Source organism: Carassius gibelio, chromosome B1, assembly GCF_023724105.1.
Source record: "Carassius gibelio isolate Cgi1373 ecotype wild population from Czech Republic chromosome B1, carGib1.2-hapl.c, whole genome shotgun sequence".
In the NCBI taxonomy this organism is placed as follows: Eukaryota; Metazoa; Chordata; class Actinopteri; order Cypriniformes; family Cyprinidae; genus Carassius; species Carassius gibelio.
The window spans coordinates 36,214,722-36,230,798 of NC_068396.1; the positions used below are offsets into that span (position 1 = coordinate 36,214,722).

The window sequence follows — 16,077 nt, forward strand, 5'->3', positions numbered from 1 at the left end:
CCATTTTCCTCAGCTTTCAAATGCATGTTCAACAAGTGTTGGCTTCATCCTTAAATAGGGGCCACCTGATTCACACCTGTTTCTTCACAAAATTGATGACCTCAGTGATTGAATGCCACACTGCTATTTTTTTGAACACACCCCTTTCAACTAATTCAACTAATTGCCCAATTGCACAGCCTTAAGAGCGTGCATATCATGAATGCTGGGTCTCATTTGTTTTCTGAGAATCTACTGAACCTACTGGTAACTTGTTTGCCACGTAGCAATAAAAAATATACGAAAAACCTTGATTATTCTGGTTAGTCACATTGTACTGCTATTATTTTGAACAATACTGTATATATATATATATATATATATATATATAGATATAGAAACATTGATGACGAAAAACACCCACTCATCAAATCACTGCATTTCTGCTTATTTTGGTGCATAGCAACATTCTGTTTTATTATGAACTAGATCTTCAAGCCAGAAGATGGCATGTGATGCTAAAGTGTGGTTTTGCATCCTTATTATTTTTATTAGCTAGTATTTCTTCTATAAAAGCTATAATCCACTTAAGGTTGAGAAAGCACTGCATGCTGCGCTCAACACCACACTTTAACAACATATATTCATATATTATCAATGTATATTCATAAATATCTATAATCATAATGTCTCATACCTTTACTTCAGTAAATAATGCATCATGAACACGGAGACTGTTTCAGTCTTGCATTGAAATACACAATTTTCACCTAAATACAGAATGATTTAGCATGTCATGTTAAGTAATGGTCTTGAACGCTGTTAAAGATCCGCCACAATTCAAGAAGCCTCAAATGGGAACCTCTCGGTTGAGCTGTTTTATGTCCCGATGAACGTAAGAATAGCACTCCTGCGATGTGTGTGGATGATAATATAGGGAGTAAACACTATAAGTTAAAAAGCTTCCACTGAGGGTCTGACATCGTTTATTAAAGCACCTGGTCACGATAGCAACTGAACACCCCACATGAAACATTAAGATCAGGTGATTGAATGTTGAGTAAATGATGAGTTTCCTTTTCTGTCCGTGGTTACTGTTCAGTAAAAATAAAACTGCATTATGGATGCTCACAGCTTATCTGCCAGTATGAGATGTTTTGGTGAGCGTTACTTAAAGGGCAATACGATGAAAGGGGTTTTAACTCCTGAGTGGGTAAATAACCAAGTGCCCTGCCTTTCCTTCACAACAGGGCATGAAGACCTTTTCCAGACCCTTCACCCTCTGTGCTCCTCTCTGTAGGACTGAGCTGCCAGCCTCCACTCCAACTGCTGAGACCATCAAAACTATCAAGCAGCAGCCGGAGACACATATTTTCTACGTTCTGCTAATCTAGGTTTCTAATAAGCCTGTTCTTAAATATTTTGAATATTGTTAGCTCGGTAACAAATAGTTTATGCTCCTCTATTGTAAGTCGCTTCAGTTAAAAGCGTCTGTAAAGGCAAATATAATTTGTATTTCCACCACAAAGACATTATTCTGGGTGGTTTCCAGGTTATTGTTCAGTCAAAAGAATAGTATGTTTTTTTGGCCATTAAATTGGCCATTGTCTCTTAAATATATAATATAAATAATACTATTTGGTAATTTACCAACTCAGGAGATAACTGCGATTTGTTTTTAAAGGTTACTAAATCCACATCTCCATGCTTTCTCATGATAGAGGCCTGTTTGGTAACATGAAGACCACAACTGGATTGTAACAAAATTTCCATTGATCCATTAGTAATAAAAAATGCCATCAGCGTCATGTTCTCAAACATTGGTTTCTGTCATGGCTGCCGAGCATTCACTGCTGAGGGGACGCTCTTCCAGACAAATGTCTTCTGTCAGAGAGCTGCAGTTACTAGCGCCATCCTGTGGCTCGGAGGTCAACTGCAGCCTCACACGGCCCCGGTTCCAGCTCGCTCCATTCTGAAGGCCTGTCACCAGACGCTGGGACTCTGTTGAGGCCGAGGCCACCAGCTCCGGGGTTTCGGGGCATTCGGGGGTCATCGCAGGGGCCACGCTACCTCCTTTGGCATGCGCCGTCTGGCTGTGGGTGTGACGGTACTCTTCCTCAATGTCCTTGCCTAGTTTCCACCTCTTCCACTTCTTCAGCATCTCGCTCTGGACCTGGAGCCGGAGAAATAAAGACTATTGAGACAAAGTACTATTCACAGCAAGAGTGATATGACCAGTAAATAAATACTGATTGTGAAAAACAAAATGAATCAAATGGATTAAATATGAAAAAAGGTCAAATGTTCATGCTCAACATGAAAGGCTCCACAAGGATGCTACTTGTAGATGCTATAGATCATGTGTAGCTGTGACTTTAAGTAATGCTTTTCGAAAAAGAGACACATCTCTCACCTCTTTGTTGACGAAGCAGTAAAGGATGGCCACGAGCAGACCCTATGATTACAGACAACAACACACATGAACCTCAACCATCTGCTGTCATCTCACAGCAGATACTATCCATTCAGAGAGCATCTCTTTAAGGGCTCTAAATGATATGATCTGATGATGATGGTGGGTGGGCGGGCGACCTTTGCCCTCTGACCTGAAACGAGCTAAACAGGAGATCGTAGAAGAGGCGGATCAGCCTCAGAAGAGACTCCTTTGGCACGGACTCATCGATGACGAAGGTGAAGAGGATGGCGTGAATTCCCAGCAGAGGAATCAGTGTGAGCGTGGACTTGGCCAGCCTGAGGCGAACAAGCAAGAGAGAGCAAGAGACACACATTTAATGAGAGCATGAGCCCTGGCTGCATGAGAAATAAAAGATGCCGGTGCCTACCTGAACTTGTAGTCGGTGTATCTCATCTGATGCGCCTTCAGCTTGGACATCAGAATCTTTATTATACGAATGAATATAATGAAATTAATCTATTCCAGAAGGAAAGAAAGAGAGAGACAGAGAGGTTCAAATCTCTGGGACTGATGTGATGTGTGTTTCATTACTGTACATGATAACATGTCAAAGTGTAACGCATTATCACAGTCCTCACATAGACATTAATAGGATCACTCTATTTGAACTTTATAATGCTTCCATTCTGTTCCCTCAAACTTCTAAAGCCTGACCAGAATTACTGACAAACACAAATCAACAAGTGAGAAAAACAAAACATTGTTATAAAATCAAACTGACGCATTTCTCTTATATTTGATTCTTACTGAGTTTATGGGATGATCGAACACAGTAACTGACACAATCAACGATAATTTCAGTTTTGAACAGCTGATGATTTGTTGAACAGATTTTTTGAACTTTTTTCAATGTACACTTAATATAAGAAAAGCAATAAATGCACAGTTATGAGCGCGTGTAAATTGATGAGAGCATAAATGTAAAAAAATACATAATGGTACCCTAGTTAAATACTCTAAAACAACACAAATAATGCCTGAAGGTGTGTTTAATTCTTCATCATATATTAGCCAAGGTATATCAACATTATGTCAACATTGTAATTGCTTTTATTACTTTGTAAAGCCCCCAGAGTATTTTTCTATGCATTGATGAGTGTGCAGAACAAACGCTCAGTGACACGCAGAGGTCATGAAGTGTTCCTGAGCCCGAGGCACTTGCTGAATGAATGTGTCCTCAGATAATATGAGCGTGCGAATGCAGAATCATATCAGAGACCACTTGAATCTCAATACTCCAGCCCATCCATATGCAACACATAGATGCATGACGAACAGTTTCATTGATATTCGAGGCTGCATTTATACCCCCAACAAACACAGAACGTTCCCCTAACGTTCAATTCCCATTTGTTTATTTTTTGGGAAACCATATAAGAATGTTCCATGTAGGTTCTTTTTAGATTTTATTTTATAACCTAGAGAGAACGATCCCAGAATGTTCCCCGCAGGTTATTTTTAAGTATTATTTCTCTGCAACGTTCCCCTCACCTCTAGAGAACATTCTATTCACATTAAGAAAACGTTCCTGGCTAACCAACAGGGAACATTCTTGGAAACATTCTGGGAGCTAAAAATTGTTAGCTAGGTTCAGTTTCATATGGATTGAATGGGATGAGATGTAATGGTCCGTTTACAGCAAGATCATAACACTTTAAAAGAAAACTTTAAAAGAAAAAGAAAATTCCCACCACAGATTGATGATATAGTTGGAATCACATTGACAGCCCGTCACAAGAATCAGAATCAGTGGAAACATTTAAAGCAGAAGATGATGTGACTTCATTGTGCATTATTAACAGAAGAACGATATTGTGCAGTACTATGGATGATAACAGGCCTTAAATCTGTGTGTGAGTCTCTTACCAGATACGCAAACAGAATGGGAGAACGGATGATCCACCAATAGCCCATGTTGATATTCCTTTCCCAGCATCTGCATATGATAAAATTGCATAATCCATTTAAGGATGAAAAATGTGTCAAACTGTTCAAACCTAATCCATCATTCATTTTTTCATAACACTGGTGACACAAGGAATTCAATTTTGAGTTCAACCTGGAAAGCGTTTTGCAACCCATTTTTCATACACAGTTACAGTATGGACATATTTCAGAATAAAATAGCATTTTTAATGAGAAACAACATAAATCTGAAGCACATGACTATATTTAATTCATGAAGGATTGATTGTATGGTTAGAACGAATAGCCCTTCCATATAGGTAGAGCAAGTTTCTTGCGATTTGATGAAAGATTATAGAGAAATAGTTCACAGTAAGTCAACAAACAAGTAAACAGAGTGAGTTTAGATTTTATATTCACTTGCAGGTGTGTGTGAGAGTGTTTCTGTTCTTTCCTAAACTGAGCACTTAAGAAGTTTTTTCTTCAGCGGCTTAATAACCAGTTCTAATAAATCCCTCTCACACACCTGTGGACATCTGTTCAAACTGTGATCTCATTAGTTCTCAGAGTTATTTGTACATTTTTGTCCAGTTTTAAATATCTAAACCTTCACAAATGGTTCTGAATCCTCTGTAGTGTTTGAGCTCTGTGCCATCCAATAATCCCTCACCAGGACTCTCATTTATTCAGTTCAAGAAAGACTTTATAAAGTCGTGCTGAGAGATGTGCTGCGTTTGGTCTTGTACTCTATCGCATACGTTGTTAGTGTTGTGCGCTTGCTTAGACATTTGTTGTGATAAACAGTAACGTGCGTTCAAGTGCTAGCCAAGACAGTGTAAAGAAATACCCTTTGTGAAAATCAGCGGGAATTAAAAGCAGATCGTAAGTCTATTTATTTCTTGTCTCATAAGTGTTTAGCGCAGTTGTTGTTGCTAAGAAACACTTGACAGCATCACACATTTGTTGTGATAGACAGTAAAGTGCATTCAGCTGAATTCAATTTCCGTTTTGTCGGGTATTAAAAAAAAGATTAGTATACCGCGGCAGCCCTCTAGTTAAGCCCTCCTCGTGTGAAGACCGAAGAGTGTAAAGACCATCGACTCTACCGTGCGACTCCACCGGGCAGGGACACCGGCAGGGAATATAAGTATTGTTTTCATTAATCTCTTTTTCCTTCTCCTTATTTCATTTCTGTTTCAGTTGTTTTTTGTTTATAACCAATTGGACCTTTTTTATATGCATCACTGCTCTACTGATCATGTTCTAATTACTCCACTTCACACGTCGCATCACTTCTTCCTCACTCTTAACCTCAACATGGTCCCTGACACATCACTTTCCCCTCCACATGTCATCTTTTGACGTAACCTACGCACACTTTCACCCTCCCGGCTATCTGCAATGGTTTCATCTTCACATCTTAAGATGCTAACAGTGCTACTGATACTTTCTGCTCCACTCTTACATTCTGTTTGCCTAACCTGATTTTACCAAGTGAGACATGTTCCTGGGACAACATCGTTGTTGACCCTGGAACAACATTGTGATTAACCAATCAGATTTGAAGAACAAGTTTATAGATTTTGTGAAGTTTATGCTTAAAATCAGTGTTTGGTGCTTGTACATCAGTGTCATTCATCTATCATTTCCTCTGATTTTAGGGATTACTCATGGTTAAGGTTAGGTTTAGGTGTAGGGATATGGTTAAGAATATATTTTTGGAGTAAAATGTTGTTCCAGGGTCAACAAAATATGTTGACCTAGGAACACATAGGACTTGGCAAAATCAGGACGTGCATTCTGTTTAGACACTGTTTGCCCCCTATCTTCCAGGCCAGCCCGTAACACCCCTTCTGCCCCTTGGTTATCTGATGTTCTAGGCGAACACCGTTCTAAGCTTAAAGCTGCTGAAAGGATGTTGGGCAAATCTAAAAATAATACTGATCTTAATGTGTATCAGTCACTCCTATCTTCCTTCTCTGCTAATGTGTCCATAAAATGACATAATACCATAACAAAATTAACAATTCGTCTAACTCTCGCATGCTTTTTGAAACATTTTCCTTACTTCTTTGTCCTCCTGCTCCCCCTCCTGCTTCATATCTAATAGCTGATGACTTTTAATTAATAAAATTAAACACATCAGTGCTCAATTTTCCACACCACAATCAGTCAAGCTCATATCACCAGCAAACATACACTCATTTACATCCTTCTCTTCACTTTCTGAGGCAGAAGTCTCCAAACTCATCCTTTCTAATCACCCTACTACTTGCCCGCTTGATCCTATTCCATCTCATCTCCTTCAAGCCATTTCTCCTACAGTTGTACCTGCACTCACTCACATCATCAACACATCCCTTCACACTGGGGTTTTCCCTCATCATTAAGACAGGCTCACATAACTCCACTACTTAAGAAACCCACCCTCAACCCATCTCTTTTAGAGAACTACATACCAGTTTCCCTTTTTCCTTTCATTGCAAAAACCCTTGAACGAGTTGTGTTCAACCAAGCCTCTAAATTTCACACACACAACAACCTCCTTGACAGAAACCAATCTGGCTTCAGAAGTGGACATTCAACTGAGACTGCCTTGCTCTCAGTTGTTGAAGCTCTAAGACTGGCAAGAGCGGAATCCAAATCTTCAGTATTTATGCTGCTTGATCTGTCCGCTGCTTTTGACATGGTTAACCACCAGATCCTCCTATCAACCCTACTGACAGAGGGCATCTCAGGAACCACACTCCAGTGGTTTGAGTCTTACCTATCAGATAGGCCCTTTAAAGTATCTTGGAGAGTTGAGGTGTCCAAGCCACAACCTCTAACTACTGGTGTACCTCAGGGCTCAGTTCTTGGACCACTTCTCTTCTCTGTCTACATGGCATCATTAGGTTCTGTCATTCAGAAACATGTCTTTTCATACCACTGCTATGCTGATGACACTCAACTCTACCTCTCATTCCATCCTGATGATCCAAAGGTGCCTATTTGCATCTCAGCTTGTCTAACAGACATTTCTTGCTGGATGATGGACCATCAACTTCAACTAGGGCTGGACGATTATGGCCTAAAGTCAAAACCTCGATTAATTGGACATTTTACCTCAATTACGATTAATGAACGATTATTTTGTTTCTGTTTTGTTTTTTTTCGCCCTCATAGTTTACTTATAAGGTTTATACTGTAAACAAGGCCGTAGTTGGGGTTTGCGGGGCCCCGGTTCAGGTTGTACCAGTGGGCCCTGTTTGAAAGTGTTTAATTTGTATGTTCGTTCTGTTAATTTGTTCATCAGCATGCCCGCCATGTCCTAGAATGGAACGCGGCGCCCAAGCCCTATTAGGTGCAGTCACTTTAAGAGACAATGAATGCATCCAATATAATACACATACGATTTTTTCTCAACTGTTTACTTTAACTTTAGACATAACTGACAGTTTTTTCGAACATACTATCCAAGACAGGTATTTTCACATATTTTTTATGTATTTGTCGGTACAAGAGCAAAAACAGACAAATTCGGTGTTCAAGTGTTTTGAGACGTCTCTCTCTGCCTGAGCCCTGAACACCAGAACACCTCGGTGCTGAAGTAGGCTCTTACACATCCTTTTCTGTTTGTTTAAACTGCGATTTGTTTTTGTTCGTTGAGGTGCAGGAGGAACTTAAAGGAGAACTTTGCAAACGAGAGCTCGGTTCAGTGTTACTGTCTGTGAGGCGCGGCTCTCCTTCCGCGTGCACACCGAGCACAGCACGAGTAACCAGCTACTCAGTTCAGTTTTTCTGCGTCTTGTGTTTGAATGCTTTAAAGTCTTTTGAATGGTTACATTTGCAAGTGGCAAGGCTTAATAATGCGTGAAAATGATATGCTTTTGTGTCGACACGCAGCAGCGTTCTGTCAACTGTCCTGAGATCATCTATTAAAGGCGGGATATTTTTTCATCTTGAAAGAACGGTCATAGTTCACTATCAGCAGTTATTTTATCTATGTTCGTAACATTTCTTAGATATTATTGCTCGGTGTAAGAGATAAATAAAGATTAAAGCTAAACAATACCAGAGTGATTGCGTGTGTGAATTAGTCATACCGTCCCTATATTATTGTGAAGCTGTGGGTAGGTAAATAGCCTAGTTCCTTCAAAAGTAGAAAAATATGCTATAATAAGTTTTGAGATTCTAAGATACTTTAGTGATAAATCACAGGACAGCGCTGACAACTGCGTTCCTCTGTGCGCGCGATCTTCACAGCTATGAGTTTTTGTGCCACAACGCAGCTGCGCGAACATGGTAGCTCAATATAATAATACACATCCGATCGTCTAATCGTTGGATGTCCAAACCATAAAAAAAATACAACTGACAAAGTTTAGTGAAGACTCGAGGCTCGTGCGCCATCACTATGTGTTGAACCGGCGTTCACCTCCGTGTTTTGCTTTTATGCCACTTACTGGTAGAATCATGTGGCTACACACGCTTTTAAGGGGGAAGTATTAACAGGAAATAACCGAAAAAACCAACATGGGAAAATTACGTAGGTTAGAGATTCTAAATTTCGGTTTATATTACTTTTCGATTAATTGTCCAGCCCTACCATCAACTCAACCTTGCCAAGACAGAACTGTTTGTGATTCCAGCAAAGCCATTGTTTCATCACAATTTCACCATCAAGTTAGGCACATCAACCATAACTATTTCAAAAACAGCTAGAAGCCTTGGAGTTATGATTGATGATCAGCTAACTTTCTCAGACCACATTGCTAAAACTGTCCGATCCTGCAGATTTGCTTAATTCAACATCAAGAAGATCAAGCCCTTTCTTTCGGAACATGCTGCACAACTCCTTGTTCAAGCTCTTGTTCTGTCCAGGCTGGACTATTGCAATGCCCTCTTCTATCAAACCTTTACAATTAATCCAGAATACATTTTTAATGAGCCAAAAATAATACACATCACACCTGTTTATCAATTTTCACTGGCTTCCAATAGCTGCTTGCATAAAATTCAAGGCATTGATGTTTGCCTACAAAACTACCACTGGTTCTGCACCCATTTACCTAAATTTGTTACTTCAGACTTATGTGCCCTCTAGAAGTGTACGTTGCTTGATTGTGCCATCCCAAATTAAATATTCCCCGCTGGTGGAACGACCTCCCCAACTCAATCCGAGCAGCTGAGTCCTTAGCAATCTTCAAAAATCGGCTTAAAACCCATCTCTTCCATCTTTATTTGACCCTCTAACTTTAACACTCACTATTCTAATTCTATTCTTTAAAAAAATCTAACTACCTTTCTAATCTTTTTGTATTCTATTTTCTTTTCATTTATTATGCAATTGTGTGTGTGTGTGTGTGTGTGTAAAGACCTCTAACACTAGCTTGCTCTATTCTTTTTTTTATTCTATCTGTTTTCTTTTTATTTATTATATTATTTAAAAGCCCTTGCTATGTGTACTGTGTTAACCTAACTGAGACTTGTGATAGCTCTTTTTGTTGTTTTTGATTGCTTCCACTGTCCTCATTTGTAAGTTGCTTTGAATAAAATCATCTGCTAAATGAATAAATGTAAATGTAAATAAAGTCTTTCAAATCTAGACTGAATTTACAATGGCACATATGAAGTCATATGAAAGTGACTCATAAGTGATTCATTACTACCAGCAGCATTCGCAGGATCATGTTGCTAAAATAAAATATGAAATAACATAAAATAAAATAATTTTGATAATTTATGATAGACGTTTTATTAGTCTTTTATTATCTTAATAATTTATCTCTTGATTTGTCAATTTTTGTTCCACCATTTGGCTCTTCCTTTTTCATATTTTAGTTTTATTAATATGTTGTGATTTTATTTAACATTTCTGTTCTACATTTATTGTATTTTTCCTGATTGTATATCAGTTAGGTAAAGCATTTGTTTTTAAATGTGCATTATAAATCAACTTGAATGGGGCCCATTTTTTGTAAAATTTAAAAGCATGCAAGGTAAAAATATAATGTAATTGTATAAAATTTTCATCAATTTATTAGACGTACTTGTAATTATTAATATGTTAAAACGTGCATATCTGAGCAGTAATATAGTTTAAATCTGTTAAAATGTTTTATGGTTTATTACATTGCATCGTCATTGCAACAAAAAATTTAAATAAAATTTTTCCTACACAAAAAAAGATTAGACTAAAATCATGTTAACACATTGTTCATGTCATGTGGCTATATATTGTTATAACGGAGTAGGTTGATGGATCTTCTCCATTCACTTCACTGTATATTAAGTGCCTTACTGTAAACCAGATTTTACAGAATTTAACTTGGTTTTTTGAAGAAAAGGAGGGAAAGTCAATTAAATGAAACAACAATTTGCCACAACAATTAAAAAAGAAAAAGATCCACCAGTAGCCAAGTAAGCAACAATTTTCAATTGTAATAGAGCATAATTTACACTTTTAAAGTTATAAATATAACAACAAAGAAAACCAAAAGGAAACTAAACCTTATACAAACTCATCCGTGGGTTATGAAATATGTTGTGCCACAACAACACCCACTGAAGAATCAAATTAAACTCAAACGATAAACACAATAAACAGAAAGGCAAATAAAAGAGAGGGAATGATATTCGCTGATTCGCGCGGGGAGAGAGGAAAGAAGAAAGACCAAATACAGACGTGATGAGAGAGAAACAGCAGCGCATTCAGACAAGCTTTTACTTAACCGCCAACTCATCATCATCATAAGAGCATCTGATTGGTGCAGAGGGAGAGGGGGCGTGTCTGAATCAGGACCATTGGCCAGAACCAATGACTAAACCAAATGCACTTTAATCACAAGATATCACACCAGTTCACACGTGTAAGAGTTTCTCATATCAGTGTCTATTATTTAAGAGCAATGGGCCGTTTTATGACTCTTTCAGTCAGAACATGACTGTTTGGGGAGACAGGCGATGTGAACGGCTCATAACGAGCTACTAGTCTCACTGTCCAACACTTTTATCCTCCTATATCTGTGCTGATCCCACACAAACTCATTCCCTATCCATCAGCACATCAGAATTTATTGTACAGCAGCTGCAGCGTTTCATTTATCAAATGCATTTTAGGGTTAAATTCACTATATCTGATTTGATAGGCCTCAAATAGTCATTGTTCAGAGGACAACACTTGGCAGGATGTGGAATATTTGAGATATTTACAGGTGCAGTTATTATATAGAACTCTTATATTACAATTTTTATTATATACAGAAATCATATATATATATATATATATATATACACATACATACATACACACACACACACACACAGATAATTAATGTTTTTAATAATGTTTAATAATTTCCATCCAATTTTTATAAGAAAAAAAGAATAATAGTTAGCTGCAGCTGCTATAATATTACATTTGTAATTATTTATTTTTAAAATAAAGCATAACATAACATTAATTGTAACAATAATTTTCTCTATACATAAAACACCATACTCATGAACACTAAAATATAAGTTATCTACTAAAAAACTAATTTTTTTTATAAATCAGGGCAATATACATGCTTAAATTTAGTAACACCAAATGTATTTGGACATTTCAGTCACAAAATAAAATCTGAATGTCACTGCATTACATACTAAATATGAACCTTAGTGGCATTTAATTTCAAGAAACACAAAAAAGCAAGTCAAGATTTGACAAAAAAAGACATCAGTTCAGTTTGAATTCATTAAAAACACTCAAATCAACAGAATGCCAGCTGATATAAAGACACTGAGCAAAAAATAAATAAAAAAAGTGGGATGCAGGTGTTCAAACACTTTTTGGAGCCATGGTTAGTCAAAGTTAAAGTGGAGGAAACTTACTCTTCATTTTCATACAGGTACTTGACTGTCATCCACGGCAGCACAAATATGAGCGGCGCACCTGCAACACACGAGAGACAGAGTCACCGGACCGTGCTAATTCTGAGCAGACCAGACTTCCATTATAAGATGAACCCTCTTCTGAAAGGACGTGATCATGCATGATTGAATGCTGTAGGCTCACGCACCCCAGCCGATGCAGAGGTAAATGTAGAAGTAGTTCCTCTCGGAGAAGACGGTGGTGACCAGCAGGCTGTGCAGATACAGACCCTCCACCAGCAGCCAGTAGTTGTTGGCCATGACACTGTACTGCATCATCACCATCGCAGCGCGGCAGCTGCCCACCGTCTGAGGAACACAGACACCCATATATACAGTATATAACAGATGGACAATGGATGGATATGGATATGACGTTTATGGCCTGTAATAACTAAACAATAATATCAATAATAATCAAACTGGTCAACAGTGACTTTCATTAGCCATAGCATAACCTAAATACATGAATTCACTATGTTTCTTTTCACAGTCCTCAAATTGCATATTGTTTGGAGCACAATGTTGAGCAGGATGTTGAATAACTTTTTTTTTATTATAAAATACTTGTTCAGAAAATATAACAATTCTTAAAAAAAAAATAATAATAATTGTCAATCATTAGCTGCAGCATTGTAGTATATTATGTATTACTATTTATTTTATTTTATAGCTGCCTTCTAATCACTTAGAAATTGGTGATATCTTTTATGTATGTATGCATGTATGTATTATTATTATTATTATTTTTATTATTATTAAGTATATAAAAGCTAGTATTTTAACAGATCACAAACACTGTAAAACAATAAAATAATAATTTACTTATTTTTTTTAACAAAACTACATTAATCTCACTATTTTTCTTGGTATAAATATGACTTATATGCGTAGCATTGTTTTTTAAACAATCAACCAATCAATCATCTTTTCTTGTTAAACTGACTATGATAAACATTCACTTTGACATCTATCATATATTTCTGTGCTCAGTTTCACATTTAGATTCAGTCTTCCACTTTTTCATCAGCTTCCAACTTGTTGTCAGTTACAGTATATACAGTGCAGTTTCTCAACATAAATGCATTTAGGAGAGACTAACTGACAGTATTTGGCTCATTCATATCTCCTGCCCCCAATTTGATGCAAACAGATGCAACACGATTGGCCGTCTTTACACAAGGCCATCAGCATCTGCCAGGAAACAATGTCGTTTCTAGAAGATTCTGATCGGAAGAGCTTTATCACAGTGAGTAAACAAGACGTCCTTGAGCACAGCTGTACTTTCCTCTGGATCCAGCTAACACTGTGAAGAGTGAGGTGTACCTGAGCGCTGACCCAGCGCTGCCCCTGGAAGTGATGCGGGCCGCTCTGAGCGCTGTTCATCTGATCCAGCAGCGCGTCTTTGATGAGGATGGAGACGGCGCGCAGGATGAAGGAGCCGAACAGATTCATGTGGATGTTGTTCCTCATGCAGTGCAGCTTCCTGTGAGAAACAGACGGTTACTGTGTGATCAGTGCATGTAATCAGACTCAAACACACTCGATGTTTAGAATAGCTGTAGTCAGATCACTGCTACGTTTTTATTGACTACATGATTACGTTGATTGATTACGTTTACTTTTATTCATTTAGCTGAAGCTTTTATCTTAAGTCCAGAGAAATGAGGAATACAACAGGAGATTGATCATGAGGCAATAACACGAGAGCTGCTAGCAGTACAGCTTCATCATTGTCCAGAATAGTGAAGGAGGGATGTAGGAAGCGGGAAATCCTAATGGAAAAAATTTTCCATTAGGCTTTCTCGCTTCCTACTTCCCTTCTTTAATTTTTTTAAAGAAGTATATTTAAGTTTTCAGTTGTTTCTGCTGTCTGGATGTGATTAGGAAGATCGTTCATCCAGCAGAGATTCATTCAGATGAATAAAGATCAACTATATCTACCTGAAGCTGATCAGGATGGCCAGCGCGAGAGTCAGTGCTGCCAGAGACAGAGAGTATCCGACGGTGTACATGGCTCTGAACCTGCTGAGGATCTGACCGTACTGCTTCTTCACACACACACACACACACACACACACACGCACAGAAGGGTCAGCCGAGCGCCAGCGTCATCGCTCAGAAACATCAGCTCACTAAACACACATCTCACCTGTCCAGGGTCATCCTGCTCACACTCGCTGGTGTTTTTCCCATGAGCCCATCTGCCGTCAGCGCCACACACACGGTAAACCAGCCCCTGATGAACTGATGGGACACAAACACAGCGGGAACACTCACGGTTAGCATTACATTGATTTATTAACAACGATATCTTCAAACAAAGTGTGCATGTAAACACTGCATTAAACATTAAAGAGAGCATTGATATTATCATCAAACTAAAACTACTAAAAGTTTCTGTTTTGGGAACTGAAATGAACCTCAACTAAAATTAAACATAGATGATGAAAAACTTAATTAGAAGTGTTGCTTTGGCAACTAGTTTTATTATAGTTGTTTACATATTTTATGTTATTTTTCAGTTAGTGTTTATTTCAGCTAGAGTTTATTTCAAGTAACTCTTTTAATTAACTCTGCTCTTTTGTGTCAAACATTCATGCTGTAGTTAGGTGACAGATTTCTGCCCGACAGCAGGTAATGAGCTGGTATTACCTGTTAAAGACTCGAGATCTCTTCTTTTCTCTGTCTAATCGAGACCGAGGACATTTCTCTAGGTGTTAGTCAGAGATGAATGTGAGGAGGGCAGTGTTTCTGTCGTGTTAGATATCTGAAGTGAGAACTGAGCGTCTGAGAGCATGAAGCGGAGCAGTAGTTTGGGGGAATCTGTCATTATACAGCCTTCATCTCATAAATGACTCCGGCAGCGTTTACAGGTCACATTAAGAGAGCGGTCACTTACTCCAGCAGTCTGACAGCATGAGATTAATGCCATCTCCAGCAGTTAAACTAAAGTGTTATGTATACTTCTCTGTCTGAAGCGCTGCATTTTATCGTCCTCTCACTGTAAGTTCAGCATTAACATGCATATCATTTGGACAGAATTAATTTCAACACGTTTCTACGCTTCACCTTTCCGGTACCAGGGCAGGTACCAGGGGCAGGACACGTTGACCGTGGTGCCCGGCGATCCATCGGGCCAACACACGTACTGATCAAACGTCCTGTTACACACCGGCCCTGAAACACACACAGACACACACACAGGTCAGCTGCTGAAGTACAGTAACAGACCTGCACACATTACCCAGCGGTCAGGAGCCTGACCTGCGGCCGGGGGGGTGCTCATGAAGCTCTGGATGCACTCATTGGTGTAGATCCTCCATTGCTCCTGCAGCAGCTTCAGAGCTTTTCCAGAAGACACCTACAAACACCACATCACATCAGACATGAGCTGAACACACGGACATTTACAGCATCACAGCCACTCCTACAATACTACAAACTAATGCAGAATATAATATAATACAATTTATAATAAATGTTGAATGCGCTTTTGTTTTCATTTGTTAGTTTTCATTTTAATTTTAGTTTAAGTCTTGTTAATTTTGTTGTGCTCTAGTCTTCTTTATTAATTCTTATTAGTCCGTAGTTGTTCTTTAAAACAACAACAACAACAACAACAACATTAACAATAATTATAAGCTATATTTGATTTTTTATAGATTTTCTTTAGTTTAAATAATTTAAGTACTTCAGCTTAAACATATTTGTTTCAGTTAGTTCCCAGTTTTTATTTTAATATTTTCAGTTTTCATTTTAGTTAAAATTTTAGTAATTTTGTTCTTTGTTCTTTTTATATATAAATGTGTCTATATAGT

At 38.1% G+C, this 16,077-nt stretch overlaps 1 protein-coding gene across 2 annotated transcripts in view; it reads right to left on the reverse strand.

The window, feature by feature from the left end:
- Positions 1-354: 354 nt before the first annotated feature.
- LOC127948463 (glucagon receptor) overlaps positions 355-16,077 on the reverse strand; it is a 31,392-nt gene continuing 15,669 nt past the window's right edge. Inside the window, exons 3-14 of one of the 2 annotated variants that reach the window (XM_052544901.1) lie at positions 15,524-15,620; positions 15,329-15,436; positions 14,409-14,503; positions 14,201-14,304; positions 13,583-13,742; positions 12,406-12,565; positions 12,218-12,278; positions 4,322-4,391; positions 2,823-2,911; positions 2,586-2,730; positions 2,393-2,434; positions 355-2,152 (exon numbers count right to left, since the gene is read on the reverse strand). In XM_052544901.1, coding sequence (XP_052400861.1) covers positions 1,793-2,152; positions 2,393-2,434; positions 2,586-2,730; positions 2,823-2,911; positions 4,322-4,391; positions 12,218-12,278; positions 12,406-12,565; positions 13,583-13,742; positions 14,201-14,304; positions 14,409-14,503; positions 15,329-15,436; positions 15,524-15,620 — 1,491 coding nt within the window. In that variant the 3' untranslated portion in view covers positions 355-1,792. Of the gene's footprint in view, positions 2,153-2,392; positions 2,435-2,585; positions 2,731-2,822; positions 2,912-4,321; positions 4,392-12,217; positions 12,279-12,405; positions 12,566-13,582; positions 13,743-14,200; positions 14,308-14,408; positions 14,504-15,328; positions 15,437-15,523; positions 15,621-16,077 lie in introns of both variants that reach the window. The other variant, XM_052544900.1, reaches the window with a different exon arrangement.